The sequence below is a fragment of the Cyanistes caeruleus genome, chromosome 1 (assembly GCF_971803275.1).
Source record: "Cyanistes caeruleus chromosome 1, bCyaCae1.hap1.1, whole genome shotgun sequence".
Classification (NCBI taxonomy): domain Eukaryota; kingdom Metazoa; phylum Chordata; class Aves; order Passeriformes; family Paridae; genus Cyanistes; species Cyanistes caeruleus.
In genome coordinates, this window is record NC_141701.1 from 52,751,979 (window position 1) to 52,774,397 (window position 22,419).

At 37.3% G+C, this 22,419-nt stretch overlaps 1 protein-coding gene across 2 annotated transcripts in view; it reads left to right on the forward strand.

Annotated features, from left to right (window-relative positions):
- GNAL (G protein subunit alpha L) overlaps positions 1-22,419 on the forward strand; it is a 185,041-nt gene that overhangs the window by 106,393 nt on the left and 56,229 nt on the right. For both annotated transcript variants that reach the window (XM_086892814.1, XM_023921345.2), the window contains exon 5: positions 19,495-19,592. In XM_086892814.1, the coding sequence (XP_086748940.1) occupies positions 19,495-19,592 (98 nt within the window). The remainder of the gene's footprint in view (positions 1-19,494; positions 19,593-22,419) is intronic.

The window sequence follows — 22,419 nt, forward strand, 5'->3', positions numbered from 1 at the left end:
AGAGCAGAACACTATCGGAACAGATGTTTGGGTTTGTTGGATTTTTTTACAGAGACCACTCTTAATAGTTATAGGCAGAAATGAATGTGGATCTTTTAGTCCCTCTCAACTAGAGTGCTTTCCTTAGTAACACTTCTTTTCTGCTACTTGACCATAGAAGAACTAGAAAGACAGGTAACTCTAGTACTAAATCTCCAAGATCAAACACCATTCTTCCTCTTACCTGCCATACTAATTCCAGAGGACCAATGGGTCCCATGAGTACTTTTCTCATAGTTATTGTGAGGGTGGTACTGTGGCTGATTTACAGAGCAAAGATTCACTTACACGATAAATGTTTGAAGTCACAAAATGTTTACAATTTTTTTTTTATTTTGTCTAACTACTGCAATTTTTTTCCTTTTTTATCAGCAAGGAAACAGAGTTATGACATTCTCTACCAGATTAATTGGATGTCCAATTAGAAATTGTGAAGAAAGAGGAAAACAAAGTTCTAGTGACTACATTCACTCCTTACATATTCTGAGATGCTTTTGCATGTCTCTTGCTGTTCATTTGTTTTCTCCTCAATAATTTACACTGTTAAAATCTGAAGATAAACCATCTTAACCAAATTTACATATTTGTTTCCCTGCCCTTTAAAATAATCAGTATGTCTGCTGAAGATTTTAAGTGAGTTACACACACTGATGTGGCTCAAGTGAAATACTTTTCGCATTAAAACACTTTGTTGATTGAGAGGTCTTTAGGATATCAAAAAACAAATGAAGAAAGTAAAAGTTTTAGACTGCCAGGGAAAATTAATTAAAAATCACTCTTTTATGTACTTTTTTTCCCCAATACAGTCAAAGTCACAAGACAGCATCAGTCAGGGCACTTTTTTAATTGCCAGAGGGTTAGCTGTGATGGTTGGGAATTCTTGTCAAGTGAAGAAATTAGTCATTAAAACAGACCTTTTTTCCTTCAAGTTTCATAAGTTTCTTTTAAGAATGCCTAATTTCCTGTTAGGAATATTTATTTTTTTCTTTTTCTCATATTCAGATTATTTGGAATGCTTTACTTCTCTCCAAACTCTTGCTTCTCCTTCTCCTCCCAGCTGTATACTGGAATAGATAACCAATTTAAAATAAAAAATAACCTTTCATCTACTCCTCATATTAAAGTAAGCTCGTTTTTAATACAGTACATAAAGTAAAATCAAAATCATGTTGAAAACATGTATCTTGCTTGAGAGCTAGCGTGATAAGGAGACGGAGCTTCTGAGGAGATATTCAGGGATAGAGGGATAGATAGAGATAGATAGATAGATAGATAGATAGATAGATAGATAGATAGATAGATAGATATAGATAGATAGATAGATAGATAGATAGATAGATAGATAGATAGATAGATAGACAGATATAGATATGGATGGATGGATGGATGGATGGATGGATGGATGGATGGATGGATGACTGGAAAGTCAGTCTCTTTTCTGGTACAAAGGATCTAGTCATGGGCTAGATCTCACCCATATCATAGAAGCTTTACAAATAGGAGAGAAAATAAATGTTCTTTAGGTTGAAATATGTCACTGATTCAAAACTTCAATGCCATTTGAATGTGGAACCTAAGCACATTTTTGAGTAGTGTTTCAAAAATGTCTATATCTCTAAAGGTGGGAATGTTGAATCTGGTATTAATTGAAGTACAGCTGTGTTCTTCAGGCAATTTCTTAAAGAGGGTGCATATGTAGATCTAAGAAGATTCTTCCTCACAAGCTGTACTTTTAGAATAGAAAAAAAATGGACCTGGACCAAAAGAGTCATTGTGGTGAGCACGTTCCCATCTTGTGTTCTTACTTGCTCTGGAGGATAGTCTCAGCTGAAGGCAGATGCTTTTAAGGTTGTTGCTTCTCCTTCTGCTGTTCTTGTTGATTGTCTTATCCTCCAGAAAGGAAAGAGTCATTTCCCCCCCCAGCACTTCCCTTGTTTGCCGTTTGTCTTTGTCATGTTTGCTACCTACCCTTGTCCTTAAGAAGCCGGGGAGAAACTTCTCTTTACAGCTTCCACTCCTTTTGTCAGGCAAAATCTCCAATCATCCGCTCCCTGGGATGGTTGGATTAGAAAAGCTGATTTATCTTTGGCAATAGCTACTTGTTTTTGTCCTAGAACACCACAGTCTTAAGCTTTATGATTCCCTTTCATTAGCCTGTTGCCCATAGTTTCAGTGGTTTGGGGAATCTGGCTCAAATATAAAAAGTTTATTACAAAGAGAAGTTTTATAAGCAGAACTTGTTTTCCAGATCATCTTCAAAAACCATTATTGCTACATTTGAAACTTTCTTAGGTAGTTTGTTAGGATTATTGCTTGGAAATTTGCAGGCAAACCAACAATCACAGTGTACTTTGTAGTTTTTTCATTGCTGATATGGCTATAATTGCTTTTTTATGTTTGTATGGGAGAAATAGTCTCAGTTCATATTTGCACTGTTATTGAATTGCAAAAAAATAACAAAACATCTGGCCGTATACTTGACCTACTCATGTTGAATGTGCCAACAGGGACTTGAATCATTTCTGTCCAAAGCACTACCCAGTTGCTCAATCCAAATTGACTCCAAGAACAGGTATTTCCAGTAGTGTGCTGTACTTCTGCTAGCATGATTGACTTATTACAGTCTGATTTATGTTAAATACTGAAATAAGAGTGTTACAAAAATCCCCCATTTCTTAAAAAAATCATAACAGTAATACAGCAAATTCATAGGCTCATGATCCAGATTGTTCAGAAAAAGTACGATGGAACACTGGAACTGATTGCCATGATAGAATATTTAATAGTTTTCAGCTAACATAGAGTAGTTAATAAAATGCCTGGCAATACACTGGTTTTCCCTCTTTTTATCATTTTACAGTGATCTGGGTAAGACTGATAGTTTATTGTCTCAAAGGAAAAATGAAACTTTTGAAGAAAAAACAAAGGCATGCTGCATTTCTTTCTTTGGACTCTTATAAGCTTGCCCTGGCTCTCTGAGTGGTATAACCAAGATATATAATGCCAGGTAAACATAACCCTCTGAAAAGTGAATGTAATGATTCAGTATAGAGCTATGACAATGCTTTGGTTGCAGTACTTTGTGACCTGTGCTTGAGCAATTTTGGAAGAGCATGTGAGTTTTCCTTACTGTTTATGCTTAGAAAGAGATATGGAAAACAATTGTTTTCCATGGGATATCAGTGTAGAACTTAAATAACTTAGCAAAAATAGATATTTTTTTCATACATCATAAAATTCTAACTGGTTTTGTAAAGCCAAAGAGAATGGTATCTCTTGTCCCATTATTTAGTGATGTATTTGATTTATAAGTTTTAACTCCAAGTCAGTTAAAGCATAGTCTGTGCATGTGCAGCTGGTGTTTTCCTTGGGCACTGTCAGTGCCCAGGGAAAGCTTGGACACCCCATCCCAATGGTGTCTCCATCTCTATCCTACTTCTCAGCGCTGGCCCAGCTGAGCTCCCACTCCTTGACTGAGGCAGGGAGGGTTTCTGTGCAGGGCACTGCCTTTCCTGTGCAGTGACCCTTGGAAAGAGGAGAGAATGACCATTTTCAGGGAGCTGCTCCGTGTGGGGTGTGGGTGATTGCCTCTGGGGAAAGCCAGCAATGGTCTCTGTCATCCTCTGGCTCAGGCATCCCATGTGGTTTGGCATGACAGCATGGGAGCCCTGAATTAGACAAGAGTGACTGGTTTGTTTTACAAACCATTAAGGAAAAGTCAGTGCATCCACAAATAAGGTGCGTGCTTTTCTTCAAAGACTTTTTAAGGTGTCAGTGCTGACATTAAATGCTCTGGATTTGGAAGAGCAGTTTGGATGCTGAATATGCAAATAGATGTGCTACATGCTAACTTTATTTTACAATAAATTTTATTTCTCATTTTTCCTAAGGTCTGAGATGAGTAGCAAATATGAGTGATGGGGGACATACTTTCAGATGTCAACACTTTATCTGTTGACTTAATGTTTTAACTAAAAAACTCAAAGTGTGTCTACATCTATGGTTTATGACACACAGTCTTACATCTGGTTTATGACTTGCAATCTAATGATATGGCCACACAGCAGCTGTTTTCTGGGAGGCATGTTAGATAATCTGTAGTTTCCCAACTTTGTTCCTGGAAATCTTCATTATGAGCAGGTAAGTGTTAGTTGCTACATATGAATACAGTATCTATAGCAGTAAATTAAAGTTGGAAGTTGATGATGTGGCCGTAAACCCGCAAACAGAAAATTTCCAGGTCAGAGGATTGACTCTGCATTTTGCAGTGTACCAGATTTATACTGCACTAATGGAGAATATTTTTATATATTCAGAAGAATGTTTTAATTGTTCTATAAGTTGCTATTAAAATTTCTTGATTTAAATTAGCAATCAGATATACAGTTCAATAACATTTAAAAACTCGTAGCTATGAATTATGTTTGGAAGGAGATATATTTTGAGAACTGAAATGTAACAAAGATCAATTTTTTTATATGTTGATATATAAAAACAATGTGTAAATATAAAATTTAAATTTCAAGATGTAGAACTGATGAGTGACCTTGATAAATGTCACAGTTTCACCAAAAGGTTTAATAACCATTTTGTTCTAGTCACAGGGAACATGATACCTGAGAATGTAATGCCAATTAAATGACATCTCTTAAATTCATGCAACATATGAATGCAGTGTATCTGCATTGACCTGTCAAGGTAGGATAGGTATTCTGACCTTAGGATTTTTTTCCACCATTGTAATCATGCTTTCTTTTTGAATGATGCAGTTAAGCTACCAGAAGCTCACTCCTGTGAAATATTTGCATTTACATTAGGTTTTTGTTTTTACACTGCTGCAGTTCACAGTTGAATTTCTCACACACTGGTCAGGTGTAATTAATCTAGCAAAACTTTGTGATATACAACTCATATCTGTCTCTAAGAAAAAAAAAAAAAACAAAAACCACAAAACAAACAGAACTGTGTACTACTTTGATATAAAAATCCTTGGAGTTTTTTTTAATACATATCAACTCTTTTCTTGTGGCTGTTACCCAACAAAGATACCTGTTTTATTTCAAGGAACACATTTATTTAATGGTATTCCATTGTACTGTTTTTGGCCTCTTCTGTTGCAAGTTGTTGTCTACCATATTTGTAGGAACTTAATGCAATTTTCCTTTTGGAAATGTTTAGTTCAGTCAGCTTGCCTGGAGTAACAGGAGCCACTTAACATGTTTGGTGAACTATATTAAGTCAGTTCAGCTGGGTGTCTAATCTTTGGCATCTATTTTAGAATGAGTCTTTATATTTTATATAATTGAAAGGTGGCCAATTCAATAATACATGTTCTGGCTGCCTGTTGCTTTACCAAAATTCCAAAATATCTCAAGAATCCTCCTAGCCAGTTTGCTTCAGTAGAAGCAGATATGCTTATCTTGTTGCTTGCTTCTAAAGGGAAATCCACTTTTCAGTATTCTCTTGATAATAAATATCTTGCAGTTTACCAGCTAGTACCATTAGAAGTATATGTAGTAATGAACCAGATAATAATTGTGCATCAAGGGGATATTAGCATTGACTTGTAATTTAAAAGTGTATCATAAACAAGAGGATCATGGATCAGTTACTGACAATTGAACCATGTTTATTTATGCTATTTTAAGGTTTGCTTGCAGACCTACGTTTCAACTTCATGTGTGGTGTAGCTCTGTGGATCCTGTAGCTATTGTTAGTCAACTGGGACAGTGTGTTTGCCATCTTGTTTCTACGAAAAATGTAGAAAGAGGGTTTTCGTAGTTGTCCAGAACAGTCACCATCAACAGAAGTGAAACTGCTATTGTACTAAAATGCTGTTTTAGGAAGCCAGTATTTTCTCTACAATTTTAATAATTGTTCAAGGGAGCAGCAGCCTGCTCAGGCTGTGTTGAGAGTACAGTTCTGCTAACCTGCTCACCAGGAACAAACTATAGGTTAAAGCCTTGCCCCATCCAGGATGTCTGAAGAGGCTGATGGCCTGAGCTTTGCCCAGGAGTTTATGTACTTTAAGGGTTCAAATTAACATCAAGGTCCCATCATACCAACTGCTTGGGGGTGCAAAAGCAAAATGTCCTCTAACCTTGCTGAGATTTGCTGCAGCCTATGTGTGCTTGGTGCAGGCATTTTGTGTGGGAAACATCCAGTGCCCAAGGACAGTGCTAAATATTCAGCTGTGTGGGGAAACATTAAGAAGTAGAAATTGTTCAAATACAAGTGCATTGAAGAGCCAATTAATTAAAATACGTGCTCATTTTCATGTTTCAATACGGTTTCTAAAAGTCAATGAATGTATTAGAGAACTTGTATTTTTTGATTCTGAACATCAAAAACCCATACCTTATATGGGGGATGTGAGTGTCCTTTAGTTTTCAATAGAAAAGTCACAAAACTTTGGTTTGTGGATCACCATTCTCTTGTGAAGATCACTCTGTTCTTTATCTGCATTGTATTATAGTTTTATATAAATAAATCTTTGTGAAAAATTATCACACTAACAAAAGTATAATAGGCAAAAGGCTTTATTTTTATTTGCCTTTTCAATTGCAGTATAAATATTATTTCAAAGCGTGGTCCTGTAGAAGGCAAATCCTGAAAAACTAAGTTTTTACACAAATTTCCTCATCTTACACACTGAATCTTTCATGAACTTATCTGTATAAATAGCTTAAAAATGTACATCAAATGTTTGTTTAATTAAATTATATTGCATTAAAAATAAACCTCAGTCTTTCAAAGGTAGATAAGAAAGCCACAGCTTGAAAACAGAAACAGCTCTGTATGAAGAAGGCATTTATGTTTAACCAAATGTGTCATACACCAAGTGTGACAGATTGAAGTACTATTTAGAGTCTTGAGTTCTCCAAGTCAATACCTTTTTTTCCTGGAAATAAACAACTTTTTCATTGTGTATTTAAATATTTATTGTGTGCTTTAAATGTAGATATTGGATTATTTCACAGTGTTGAGGTTTGGACTTGCTACAACTGATCAAGAATTTCACTTCTGGTGTTTACATACATTTTCTGGTTTAACTGCCAAAACAGTCTTTGTTTGAATTAATGAAGAAGGCTCTTTCTCTTGCTAGTGCATTTCAAGTTGGAAAACTAAAAAAGCTATGGATTAATAAGCAATGGATCCGTGAGCAGGTAGAGAAGAAGAGCTTGTCTAGTGTTTGTTTGTTTAATTGAAAGTCACTACTGGTGGTGAACTACCTTCAGTTCTCAAAAATCTATGGTTACTTAAAGGCTGTTACCTGTAATGCACCTGTTCCTGGCATTCTTCAAGGAGATATGTAGAATTGGGAATAACCTGTATGCTTTTGTTGCCCAGCCATCTCTTTCAGTCAGTCAAAGGAAGGAAGAGGTCTGAAAAGACTGAATGTCTGTGGAACGGAGTTTCCCTAGAAATTCAGGGTGGTTGCTACTAGAAGACATTATTTATTTCTGTTTCATTCTGAAGTCAGTTGGGTTTTGTAACAGAAGGTAACAAAAGTGTTTGTCTGACTTGTCTTCTCATTGTTTCAAGGCCTTGCTCACAACTGGCACATATCTGTCAGGTGTTCTCTCCAGATCCAGCTGAATTAAATTGTTCACCACGTGCAGCATCCAGCAGGTCCTTTTTGTTTGTGTGCAACCACTCGTCTTGCAGGGAGGTTTTTGATGGCCCTGTGGTGCCTCTGGCAGGCTCCATAGCCAAGTAGTACCTGAAGGAGAGAGAAGGGAGAGAAGGTGCAGGGAGGCTCTTTGAAGTCTGACCTCAGTTGTTGCAGGTTGGAAGGGTCCAGTATCATTGACCTCAAACTCGTAAGTTCGGTGTTTTACTTCAGGTAGGCAGTGCTGCAGTTGGTGGCAGTTTGATTTTAATTAATCCAGAGAAATGTATTTCCTACCATTTCTGAGACAAGTGCAAATCATTTATTTCTGTTTAAGGAGTTCTGGCAATATTTGTCTTTTAAACTGAAGGAATTACCTAGTTTTATTATCTCCCTCAATTCAATTATTTTACCTCACGTCCCTGCTTCAGTATCATTTGTTGAGATTCATTAACAGTTCTTTGGCAGTCACAAGACACTACAATCTGTTTACAATATTGATCAGCAGCTTTCATGTTAGATTACATTTGAAGTGAGAAATAATCCTGCAGCAAAGAGTAAATAAAAGACTGGGAAGAAAGAGAAGATGCTGTCTTAGGCTCTATAAAGTTTTTTTTTTCAGGTGGCCTGGAAACATCTACACGCCAAACAGTTGGGCCCCCTTAGTGACTTTCAGCTCTGAAATTCCAACAGTTTCCTATCCACTAGTTGTCCATTTTCTCTAGTCATCTATATTCTTAAAGACAGATTTTTGTTCCTATACATACAGATTTCTGTTGACTTCTAAGCAGTTTCTGAGTGGTAAAAGTATTTATGGGCTAACAAAAAATGCTTAGCTTCTGATGCCTCAACAGTTTTATTTGTTACTATATATATATATTCTTTCCATGTTATACATAATAGGATGTTGTTACCATAGTTCTTTAACATTATGTATTCTTCAGAATGGGAATTGAGAACCAAATAGTAGGAGTTAAAAATTTTACTTTTCTGAAGTTGCTAGCTAAATTTTTTCGAAGTTAGTCTGAAAAGGTTGATTTATGGGGCTCATCAGCACATAGATTTGTGGGAACTGACATTAGAATAATATTGAAAGTTATATAAATTGCAGCCAATATTAACTTGCATTTACTTTGTTTACTTTACTTTATTTACAGAGCTTTATTAAGATACCTGAATCTTACTGAATAATAGGATGGAGTAATTCTGCATCCATAAACATTGTAAGCACATCTTCAAACTATGGGGTTCCTTCAAAACATATTACTTTCAGATACTCAAAATTACTAGTTCATGCAGTTATATCCAGTCATTTCCCAGAATAGTCCTAAAAGGCAACAGCTATAACTTAGAAAAGACAAAAAAGTTTTTGCTTTTTTGTAGGAAATCCTTACTGGTATACATATATGTGTACTTGCGGTTTTTAATTAGAAGAAAAAGTTTCCTGAAACTTTTTAGCCACAAACTTTTTTTTTTTTTTTTTAGCCACAGAGATATAATAAAGACTTGTATTACCTTTTCCTACTATTTTAAATATTTAAGAATGAGTAAGTTAGTTTGCTGAAGCTAGGTTTTTGCACATGGATAAGGACAGGAAGAAGTGTCAAAAGAGAAGGAATGCTGAAGAATTTAGCTAAAACTTGGGCAGAGGAGCAGGAGGCTAAATAGATCTGGCAGCAGCAGACTGGCTTTTCCATTACTTTCTAATACAATTATTAGAGTTGCTCAAGTTGTGAATGCTGCTCGTTTGTCACATGATGTTGCCAGCATTTATTTCCGAATCAAATCTATAAAAGGAAATGAGAGTTCTCTGTCCTTGCAAACCACTTGTCTGGTAGGAAATCACTTACAAATAATAAAGTGCATATTAGAGCATGAAATAGTTCCTTGATGTATGACCTTCAAAACTGTTTTAAGGAAAACAGTTGAAGCTGGGAGTAGTAGAAACTTTTCATATTGCAAGAATTACAGGCTGCAGTCCTGTGTTTGTACAGCTCGCTGGACACTTGTCTTCACTCTGAAACTGTATTTACAGAAGCAGCAGGGGTTCCCTATGGGCAGGGCAGGAGAAAGCCTGGGGACAGGGAAGAGCTGCCTCCCTTCAGCACTTTGACTTCTTTGGGGGAGTCCCCACCCACTGAATAATGATTACAGAGGAAGACTTGTAAGAAGGGCTGAAAGCACGCAAGAGGAACTTGAATAGGGGGTCAGGTTCTCGGTGCCAAAAGGTGACAAAGTGCACATTCAGATTTATCTCTTCAAAGCAGTGAGCAAGAATTAACTTCATGATCTTCAGTACTTGGTGAAATAACAATCCACTGGAGGATCTCCATTTTTTGGTACTGATTCATGCCCAAATACATTGTGGAATGGAATAGAAAATTGCCTGACTATACAGCTAATACAAAATGGGATCTAATACAATGTTACTTGAGACTGTAGAGATCGGGAGGATTCAGATCCAATTTTGCCATGTTACAACATGTAAGTTATTGTTGTTGGCCAGTGTTTTGAAAATAAAAAACTTGATAATATTTCCTGCCATGAAGTGCCTCAACTTTACCACTTTGTAATAAATATCTAACAGGAGCACCTCTCAATTCCATAACGATCCCTTTGTCAAGGATTGCAGAGTGATTTGTACATACTCACTGATTGGATGAGATATTGACTTAAAATTGAATATGGTGTTCATTGCAAAGGCCCAGGAGTTAAATGGTTGCAGAACCAGAAGCCGTAACAAAAGTGCTGTGGGCTGATTTGCCATCCTTTATTCCACACAGACTCTGTTCTGTTTAGTCTTACCTAGTCAGTTTAAGATGCAAATTTTGGCATACAGAATCTGAATATTTTCATGGTGCCATTATTGCTTTCGATAAATAAACAGCAAGCAAACGTCTCCCATTACAGGTGACATACAGATTATGTGTTTTTCAGTAATTTTTCCGGTTTCAAGGCTCAGTACTCTACGAAGACAACTGTGTAAGCAGCATTTTGATAACAGGAAAAAATCACCTGTTCCAAATTTTTTGTCAAGTCATTATATATTTTTCATTCTTTTTGCATCTTGTTCAGCACTTACAGATTAATTTCATGCTTTGTCATCATCTGTTGTCCACAAAAAAATTCTCCTTGAGGGAATTATACCAGTACCTACATTTTTCCTTTCACAAGCGCTTCAGAAATAAAAAGGGCAGCACTGTTGTAGGATTGTGTAATGCACCTTTAATTACTTTCACAAATATTTTGAGAAGTGTTTTCTTTTTTTAAAATGAAGAGCTTTTATGTACATTCAGGGAGAGGTCCTGACTCTCCGAAACCAGCATAATTTCAAGGAAAAGAATGTGCGTGAGCTTTCCATCCTCGACACATTTTTTAGGCACTATATACACTAAGTAATTTGCTTAAATTATCTCTCCTTTTCTTAGTTGAGAGCTTGGTGGCCCCTTAAAATAGCAGGTAGGCAGCAGCGTTCAAGGATTTGAACAGACTGAAACTTGAAGTACACAGTTAAAATGGAAACTAGAAGACTGAATCAGAGGGTTTTGATTTTAGTATGATAAAAGCTTTTTTGTCTAGCTCAGAAAAAAACCTCCACTATTTAACAGGTAGTGAAGGAAAAACATTAAACTATTCTTTGACTTACAATGTATTCCTATTTGCAAAGGCTATTCAAACCACAGTGCTGGCCTCAAAATTATTACGAAAGCACAAAATCATGTTATTATTTTTGCTAGTTTGATCTAAAGATCTTTCAGGCCTTTTTCTAGTGTTTGACAGATAAAAGTTTGAAGCATATCTTAATGTATTTCTCAGACCTTACAGATGAGTTCTGTAATCTATGAAAGTTGAACTTGTTGATTTCTAGAAAATAAGATGGCAGATGGAACATGTTTCCAGCAGGCAGAAATAGAACTGTCAGGGCAATCAGGCTGATCCCTCAACTGCACACACTTCTTGGAAATTTAGTGTAAAGTAAGAGATTAAAAGTGAAGTCACAGAAACAGTTCAAGAAAGGGATGTAGAATATATCTGTGCTGGTTGCACATGTGGTTTTTGAACACTTGTCAGAGGGCTTCAGAATTGATGCATTTTTTCTAATGGTGTTACACAGTGGCATGTGGTGGTCATGTGCTTTTATACATTTATAAATGCTGTTTGTTGCCCCAGCTTCCTTCCTAACACTTGCAAGTCAGATAAGATTCTCCTAGGAGTTAATATACTAGTTTTATTTTCTTGGAATATAAAATGCCCCAACACAGGTTGTGTTCTGTGAAGGTGGCATTTGCCATCCTCCCATGTTCAGCTCTGATGAACTGAGGGTATACTTAGTGCAGACTGATTATGCTTGAAGACTGCTGCATCTGGCCTTATAAAAAAGCAAAATAAGTCTAATGGAAATGAATAGAAGGTAGATCTGGATGTATTATCCTGTAATTCTCTTTGACAGATCTGAAGTTAGGTTTTGGAGGAGGGTTAGAGGCCAAACTGCTGCTGTGCCTATCAGAATGAGTCACTATCTAGCAAAGTAATTGCATTGATTATTGTACACCCACAAATTACAACAGAAAATACTTTGCAGGGGGTGGAGGTTGTACTTTTCCTAAAGGTTTCTGTATAATTAATATACTGTAAGTGCTGGTTCTTTAGAAACATCTGAACCCTACTGCTGAGCATGGTTCTCGTGTGCCAGTTGGCCACCCCTCCCTACGTGGTTGCAGTGTTTCTTTTGCTATTGCTTTGGTGCTAATGAAGGTTTTGACAACGCTGCTGTTGGGGAAATTCAAGTCATGTATTCTGCTTTTGTTTTTAAATTGTTACTGCTAGCCTGTCTTCATTGCAGGCATTAGGAGTTTGAGCAGCTGCATTTTGTATACCTACAGCAAAACAGCTCCCTTGTTAGGCAGAACATTTCATAAAGGATTAAGGGGAGCTGACTGAGCCATAAGGGACACATTTAACTTGTAAACAAGAGGTTGATTATCAAGAGGCTGTACTTGTTTGTGGAAGAGGTAACTGAGCAGGCTTCCTTCTCTCTTGGGTGCCTTACCTTTGTACTTCACCCAATCATTAAATCCATTTAAATTTTTTTTTTTGTTGACACAGCTTGCATTTGCACTCAGTAGGTGTTTGAGGATGAAGAGCAATTTTAATAGAAAATTAGTTGCTACACTTGTTGCAAGAAAACCAGTAATAATTGGAGTCACTGGGGCAGATTGTCACTCACTGTCTCTTGCAGGTTTCTTGGAACATCAGTTTACAGCCACCTCAGTTAAAACACTGGGTTAGGATTCAAATTTAAAGTCAGGCTCTCAAAGTGAGAGCCTGTCTTTAGTGAGTAGAATGTAGAGGCTTGCAAGAGAGTCTGGGATCCACAAAAGTAGTTTTTGCTTCATAGTGTTAAATTCCAGGTGTTTACTTGGCTCAAATATAAACTTTTTTAAATTGCCATTCTTCTGTTACTTTGCAAGGCTTATGCTGAAAAACGCAACAGAATATTGATACACTGATCAGATTTGTGACATCTGCCAGGGTGGCAGCAGACAGCCCCCGGAGCTGTGAAGCTTTCTGGAGCATGAGGGGGAGCTCAGCTGAGCTTCCCATCACCCACGATGCACTCACTCTGATCATCCCCTGGGCACCACATGGAAAAAGGCTTCCTTGCAGCTCTGTGGGAGGAGATGAAAGCACTGGGTTAGAGCTCTTCCTCCCAGTCATCTTTCCCAGACCATGTTGCTGTCTGTTCTCTGCTGTAACAGTGCAGCATCCTGCTGTTTGCTGATGCTGTCATGCTCGGTGACTTGGGCTGCAGGCTGATGGATCTGGTTCAGTTTTGAACTCAGACTTGGTACGAAAAAGGTTGCTTCAAAGGATATTGTTTGAATTGCAGCATCAAACATGCTGCATTTAGAAAACCCTGCAGGTAGTTTTCCTATACACCCTTCATTTGACTCCACTGGGTGTCATCCTTATGGTGTTACAGTGCTCCCCATCAGTTGTCACTCTCTTATTCTACGAAATTTTTCCCTAGTTCTGTGGATGGGAGACTGGGACTGCCTGTATGTATATATATACACACATAGCCCCTGCACTGTGCATTGGGAGGTACAAATTCCCTGCTTGGTCAGGAGGCACATACCTCCCTTCCTGTGTGAATTCATTCTCTGGATCATCTTGTGCTGCAGTTGTCATTGGGAGTTGGGGAGGTGTTAGGTGGGAATTTTTAATGCATTGTGTGATTTACTTTTTGTTTGGTTGAGAGAAGTAGTAACTGAAATTCAGAATAGAAGTGATGACTTCATTTCACACCCACAGTGGCAGAACTATGAAAATGTGTAGCGTTTGCTACTTCTTTAAGTGGTTGTCAGGTAATCAGACAGGTTTAATCTGTGTTTTGGATGAGAAATTGTCTTACAGTCCTGACAGTCCTGAAGCTTAGGAAAGTAAGAGCATAAATTTTGGCTTGAGGGAGATTGACTTCACACTGATCTAAGCAGTTGTTTCCATGTTTACAATATGCTAACAGAAGTAGAAAATATGGCTCTTGGATGAGGCCTTCTACATTCCACTTTCTGGGAGACTGAAAGGTAACGTCAGGATAGATATTAAATGTATTCTTCATCCAGAAGGAAGGCAGAAAGAATCTTAGTAGAATAAAAAATTGTATTCCTGACCTAACATGAACTTCTACGGTTTGTAAAGCAGTTAGATGAAAAATTTTTTTTTCCAAAATACATAAAGATCTGTTCATGGAAGATACATAATTGTTTAATCATCACTAGTATTTATTCCAAACTGAGATATCTAAAAAGTGAAATAAGTGCATTTCTTAGCTACTTGAAAATTTTTTGTGGGAGTTATAAGGGGGAGGAGGTTTCTAAGGTAACCTACCGATACAGAAGTTTATTTCCAAAATAAGGGAAATTGAATTTCTAGACCAGGCTGTAACTTCTAGTAACACAAAGTTGAAAAACAGTGCCCTTAGGCTTAGCTGTAGTACATTGCATTTGTCACCTGTATTGTTTTCTTGGAATGCTATGTATGGGAATATATTGAATGAGGAATTTTTTTCCCTGAATTAGGTGAGTAAAAATATTTTTACAAGACCTTTTAAAACACAGTAAAAATAGCCTGTTGTTTAGATCAGTGATATCAGCTCAGGGTGTTTCTACATTTATGTAAATCTGAGCTTATTTTCTTCTGAATACAAAAAAGTAATCATAACCTGCTTTCAGCTCTTCATGATTTTTGGATGATATGTGATTATTTATAGCAAAATGTGTCTGCTAGTTTGGAGGTGGTTCAGGAATGCAGGGCTGAGATTTTGGATTGTCTCAGGAAGAGTGGAAAATTTCCAAATAGTTTTACATTAATAAATATTTGAGATGTTGTGTGTCACACCTTCATTTTGATGACATCCAAATATCACATCAAGGTTTTGTATGGTCTAGCGATCACTATAACTTCTTAGATAAATGGTGTAAGTTAATGTGTGCAGTGTAAAAAGTATCTGCAATTCATGACCCCTGTAACTCATGAGATCTAAAACAATATAATTTACTTCTCTAATGCTCCAATTAAAATACTACATTAAAAATATATTGATTGTTTTATTTTATATGTATATTAATGTTAATAGTATATTAATAGGTGCAACTATTTGTATGCCTCCATCCCTAAGGAAGAGTTTGGTTAAAGCAACTGTTCTGTTTGGTCATGATGCATGAGGTTTTCTGCTTTCAGGCACAGTACATTATTTCCTGATTCTTTTCAGTATGCTACATATTTTTAGTAGATTTCAGTGACTTTTTTTTGATCTGATGGAAGTCAACTGCATGTGCTTGCAAACACAGAGCATCAGATTACCAGAGTGATTTACCGTGTCCCTGTTCTGTTCTGTCCCAGTCAAGGTTTCTTAAAGGACCTGGCTTGTGACTTCTAAGAACTGAAAAGCCATTTTCCAGGAGTCACACCTTTAAGAAAGTTTGACCAACTCAGAATGTAAGCTACTACAGTCACAGTTTACTCTTAAAAATCTTACTTGTGTTTACCTGACCTAAGGTAACATTTGAAAATGTTTTAGCCCATCTTCCCTTACCAGCTGGAGCAAAGCTGAATTCTCTGTTCTTTGAATTATCCTGGCTCTTCCCCGTTACAGGAAATGCCACCCCAAGGATACTGCTGCCCCAAAGCAGGAACTGCAGGGCAGGCAGAGCCCAAAGCCCCCACCAGAGCCTGCTTGCCATTGAGGTGGCCACAATGTGGCCGTGGTGGGAGGACAGAGGAAGAGGTGACAAGCAATAGGATTCATTGGACCGAGTTGTAAGACTTGAGAGGAGGGGAGTGATTGTTGGAAAGCTGGTCAGGCAAAAGGGTCTTCATTGCAGGGGTTGAAGTTGATGTAATAAATGGTGTCTGGATGCAGTCCTGTGATGCAGATATCCAGATATGTTTGCCATGTGGAGAATCCTCCTCTGTGCTTGCACTGGGGGGCCTTATGCACATGAGCAGAAAAAATACTAAGGAACTTACAGCAGACGAGAGAAGGGTTAAAAACAAGTGTGGAAAGTTGGATCATGGTACTTGGCACCTTGAAATGAAACAGGATTTTTCTGGAAGGCTTTAGTCACCTGGGAAGGAAGGATCGAGTAGCTAGCTGTGTGGGAGGCAATTTGCAATCAAGTGTACTCCTCTGCAGTAGATTGGTACATTTTAATGAGGGAAGTATATTTGCTCTGTTTTATATGATTTGCTTAGGACTAGAAGTCTGGAAGTCATTTTAAATAGACTGCTTTGAGACATAATGGTCAGGTGGAAATATTTGAAGCATATGATATGGAAACCCTGTATTTACAATGTATTTGTAGGGTCTCAAGAAGCTGAGCCAAAATGATTGCCTCTTTTTCAAAAGAGATTTTTAAGAGTAAATAAAGCTCATACAGAGGATGTAAAAGCAGAAGTGAGAAACTACTGTAGCTATGCAACTTTATTTATTTGTTTGCTTATTTACTTTGTTATTTAGATTTTCAGCTGATCTCTCAATCCATCCACCCTGCAGAAAAGGATACCTTTATGCTAACCTCCTCATCATCCCCTTCCCTTCCTGTAGATTCTGCAGGGCTGAATGGGACTGGTTTTTACATGTTTGTTCCTCTTAGAGATGGCTTTCAGGTGGGTTGGAATTCCCACCCCAGGATGGGGAGGAGAGGCAGGCAGCCACGCTGTGCTCAAACCCCCCAGCTGCAGTGGCGAGTGCCACTGAGTGGGAGGAAGGGCTGAGTGAGTGATGGTACACTGCTCCCACCTGAGGGGATGGAGAGCTGGCTCCTTCTGTCTCAGGACCTGACACCTACCCACAGTTCACTCTGCCCACTGAGAAGCCAGTGCTTTTCTTTGGCCAAAGATGCCAGCAAGTGAGAGGCATCCAGCTGATGCCCCAAGTATCAATCAAGTATAAGCTTCATATTTGAGGAATGTTTCACGGTTTCTCATATTTATCATTTTGACTTTTCCAATTCTTGCTTCTTCCTGTAGTTGTGCTCTCTGTTATGTATGTCTACTTTCTCCTTCTACTTCAGTTTAATATCTTGTACTTTCTTGAGTTTGTTTTTGCTTTTTTCCTACTGTAGGAACAGAGAGTTTATAATAGCTGTAGCATCACTTCAAAAGGTGGATCTGCAGTGTTTAAAACAATCATTACATAAGTAATTAAAATAATGAAGACTAAACAAACATGTCCTCACCAACTGAAGAAATAAATTTCAAGGGCAATATAAGCATCTGCCAATATATAGTGTTGTTTCCTCTCTTCATACAAGAATTTCTGCAAAGGTTTCTCATGCCTGCTTTAATATCTTCTTTTCTCTGACATTTTCAAAACTTAAAGAATGGAATTTTCTCTCTCTCTACATTGTGTATGGTATAGTTGGGGAAAAAAAGGTAAAAGGTTTTAAATCCTGAAAAGGTGTGGGGAGAGACTGGCAAGCAATTTCAGAAAGGTTTCAGAATTCAGATGTTTATGCAAAATTTTGACAGGATCATGAAGTGAATAGTGATATTACACCCATTTTACACAGAGCCAAATTGAACTGTGGAAAAGCAATTTGTTAGGTTTCACAAATTTGTGACTAACCAAAGGATTCTGGTGATTTATTAGCAGTGTTGAGGTGTTAAGAAAACAACTTCTGTTTTTGAGTTGACGTATTGCTTTAAAAATTTTGTTCAAGAGAGGAAAGAGCCATATACTAAAGGAAATACTAATTCATCTAAACATCCTTCATTTGAATTTGTAACTTTTTCTTTTTTTTTCTCTGATTCTACTTTTGTACTTCTCACACGTGGATTTCCCAGTCTCCTCTGAGCTGGACGTCTTTGGAATACTCCCTCATGGGGAGTTCCACTTATCTCAGTTCTTCAGGTCAGGAAGAAAACTCCAGAGCTTGTTAGGATATTGTTTCTTGTGTTTATTAGGATGTTATCACAAAACTTGGCAGACTTTTCCATACTTTTTGCTCAAGTTCAATTCATCCTGCCCTTTTGGCTCACTTTGGCTTTGAAGGCACAAAATGCCCCCAAACTGTACAGCCTTTTTATCTTTATACGTTTTCTTATCTAATTAACAATAGACACATACATTATTTTTCTTAATAACCCAATGACCCATCACTTGTGTGTTGCACTGTGGCATTTTCTATCTAATCACCTACTACTACCAAAAAACTTCTAGAAGAAGAAAATGAAGAAAGAAGAAGGAAAAGAGACAACACCTTAAGTCCTCCATCTTGTCTTCTATTTTCTATACTAGTTTAAGCTCTAAACTTTAACTTTTTCACTCAGTGACTAAAACTCTCTAATCTACACACACTTTTAGCTTTTCTATCTAACTTTAACAGTTTTTTTCATGTAACACCATGAAAACATGCCCTTAAATTTCATGTTATATGAAATTCAGCGTTCTCTTGGATCTCAGAGTTAGGTATCAGAGACAAGGACACACACTTTGTGTCTCAGACTCCAACAGAATTTAGAAAGATATAGCTGGAAAAACTCTGTTACAGTGTCACTTACCAGGAAGGATATAATGTAAAATGGATTCCCACCTTTAAAATGGGCTGGATCCTTGAGTCTCTAGAGCTGGGGCTAGAAAAAAAAAGGAGCCAGCAGGCAGGGTTGGACCTACGTGCCTGCATGTGTGTGGCTGTGGCTTCACCAGCACCAAGGACAGCTTTGGTTCCTCTTTCAGAAAATTCTGAATTAAGCTTACTAGCAGATATTTCTGTATTGGGTAGCCTGGGATAGCTGCTGGGAAAAGCACATTGTGCCAGGCAGCTGTTTGGAGGATGTAGTGTTGAACAAAGACTCTGAAAGTCTTGCAATCAAGTTATTATATTGCATGAGAAAATACCAAGCAGCGGAAAGTTGTGTTTTTCAGGAGAAATTGCCCAATCTTTTTAAAGTTACAGTCTGGTTCTTTCTCTGGAAAGCTAATGTTTATAAGCTGAGTGACTTTTTGCGTCAGTTTTATGCCTTTTCCATGACAGAAGCATAAATGAAGTGAACATGCTTCTAGGTAACATTTGTACTTACAATAAATCTTATTGGACTGGCTTGAATTTTGAAGATAGTCTTCATTGTACATCATGTGCTGGAAACTCTCAGAAGCCATATGTTTCATATATTTTATGGCAATATTGCTAATAAATGCTTATAGCCTTTCTTCTGTAAGTGCATAATCTATAATTTTGCAAAGCATAAAGCATGAAGGCTGAGGGAAGGAAAAGCGCAGATTGGAGATTGGAAAAATTGAGAAATGATCTCTGATTTATTGCATTTCCAATTTTCAGGAGTTCTTTGAACATGCAAAAAAGCTCTGGGATGATGAAGGTGTAAAGGCGTGCTTCGAGAGGTCAAACGAATATCAACTGATTGACTGTGCACAGTAGTAAGTATTTCATTTTATGAAATTTATAGCCACTAATATGATCGTCTATAACAAATTAGAAAATATATCCGTGAGCTTCACAAGTTTTGCAAGGTAGGAATTAACATTTTCATTCTCTGTATAGGTGTGGAGCATGTATAGAAAAATTAATTTATTATTGTAGTTCGCCATGATTATACAACTAAATATCATGCCTCACATAGTTCACATCTAATAAAGAAAAGTATGAAAAATCAAGTAACTTTAAGTATCTTTATTCTACTCAAAATTGATTTACATAAAATCATTTTAATTGAAACTGTTAAGCTGGAAAAATGTTGAGTCAATCTAAGGAGAATCTTTTGTTTAAAATTCTGAGACCCAGACTGTGCTGAAATTGCTCTGTCTTTTCACATTCCATAAAAATTTCTGAGACATTTACATAACCAGATGCCTACATTACTAATATATTTTCTAAGTGAAAAAAATTATAAGCAGTATTCAGTTTAAGACAGTAGTACATTTGGTATTCTATCCTTCAAAGTGAAGTGGTACACACTGTACGTAACACAGTCAAAATCTGTAAACAGGTTCAGTCTGGTCAGAAATGTTCTGAGAAGTGTAGTAGATTGTAAAGGTGCAAATCATAAATACATAACACAGTGATGAAAACCTATTAATCAAAAAGTAGTCTGTTAACACTGCAAGTGCTACAAACTCAGCTGTCCTTGATAGTAATACAGGTTTGAATTAGATTTCCATTGAAAATACGCATTTCATGTGACCCACTATTGCGAAAATATATACTCATACAGTTGCTATGTGATTTAGGGTTTTCAGAGAACATGCTCCAGTGTGTTATGATTTGTCTAATTGGCAGTATGGTCAGCAGCAATGCCACAAGTCTGTTCTTGCACTCAATGTTTTGCTTTCCTCTCCTTTCTGCTCTTGGTGCTGAGCCTGAAGCAGAGGAATAGGTCCATGTCACTAAAGAGCTTGTTGAGCTTCTGCCACAGGGGGAAATTTCAGTGTTGTGGATAATAGTTTTATTTTCCCTCTTTCCAGACCAGTTTTTGGGAAAAAATGATTCATCAGCACATGGAAGTGAGGGAAAATTAGGTATGTGTAGGAAGGAATTCATTTGACCTCAGTGCACTTACCAAACCCTGGGCATTTGCTCACAGTCTGGAGTAGCTGGAAATTAAAGCAGTGGTTGTACACAGAGAGACAGCTGTCCTAGATTGTAATCAGTGGGTTTCCTCTCTGCCCTCACTCACCACCACCATCATAGTACAGATCTGAGTTGTGCTTGCTGAAAAGTGCAGACTGACTCTTCATCATATCTATTCACAAACTCAAATAAAACACCAGACCAAGAAAATAAAATAACAATACATATTTAAAATACGTGAATGTGAACCCTACTTCAGTGATCAGTAAGGGTCGATGTGTCTCACGATCCTACTTTGAAAAATGGTGCTGAAAGAGCCAGACAAAACCAGGAGTACACCAAATTATAGTGCTAATGGTCGTATGCTTCCCTTTAAAAAAATTATGCCTCTCTACAGGCTCTGACAGGAAGAATGTTAGGTCTCATGTTGTGTCCAAAACCAAAACACAAATGAGGGGAAAAAAAATCGATCCAAAATTAAGTACACTGTCTTGGAACATAAAACTAAATCCTTCTGCCTTTTTTCTCTAAAAGCTTAAAGGAAGTTAAATAGGATTTTTTCTGTTTCTTCCCTCCATATCTTCTAACTGTCTTGCTTTTCCTTTATTCTAAGATTATTTGTTACAGTAGTGAGTACATTTGCATAATTCTTCACCTTTAAGACCCTTTATGAAGTATCATTTGATACTTAAATATTCCTTGAGTGTGTCCGTGCTTTTCCTGTCATGATCTACCTGAAAATATAACAGCTGAGTGACGTACAAATCCTTGTTTACACACCTTCAGTCTTAGAGCAGAAACTTAAAACTCAGGTACAGCTGTGTCACTCAACTGATAAAACAGCCTTTTTTTTCCCAGGTATTGATGATTTAAAACACTGAAGTATAATCTTGACAGAAAGATACTGAAAATGCACCCAACTTTTGTCTGCTCCTCTATCCAGAGGAACATTTCTGTGCTAGCGTTGGATGGAAATTTGTCAGGGTGGTAGGGTCACATCCTCCTCAAAACTTACAGCCTGTGAGCAGAGATTGGAAATCCAGTTCTGAGACCCACACATCAGTTCTTTCATACACTTAAAAAATACTGAGGGTGAGGGTGCTGTTTTCTGGCCCAGCAGGAGCTGGTGGCATTTCTCTCAGAAGCTGTCCATGGTCATCTTTAACTGGTGAAGGGGAAAAGGGAAGGAGTGTGATGCTAGTACACATGCTTACTGTGGGATTTTGAAACATCTGCAGTGTTTCCATTACACTGGCTTTAGGAGAAAGCATGCCATCAGCTAAATCCTAATCTTTTGCTTGGTAGTGGAGGAAGAACATTTTCAGTAGGTCACCACTTCTCGGCTCAAAAAGACACAAAGCCAAACCTAAAAAGTCCCAGCATGTGTTACAAATATCACTGGACTACAAGTTGGGTGGCTGGCTTGAAAATACTAAAAAGCATTATTAGCAAATTATAATGTCAGCAGCCAAACTTGCTGACTGTTAAATGAGTTACAAATACAGTGTATTTTGGAATAGTTTAATTTGGCTAGAGTACAGGGCTTCTGTATTTTTAAAACTTAACCTAATTTTGTTTATTGCTGTGGGAGAAATATTTTGCTGGAATCAGAGGTAGTAGAAGGACACAGAGTCAAATGTTTTATTTACATTATGCCTGAAAGTTAGTTTTCCTTGA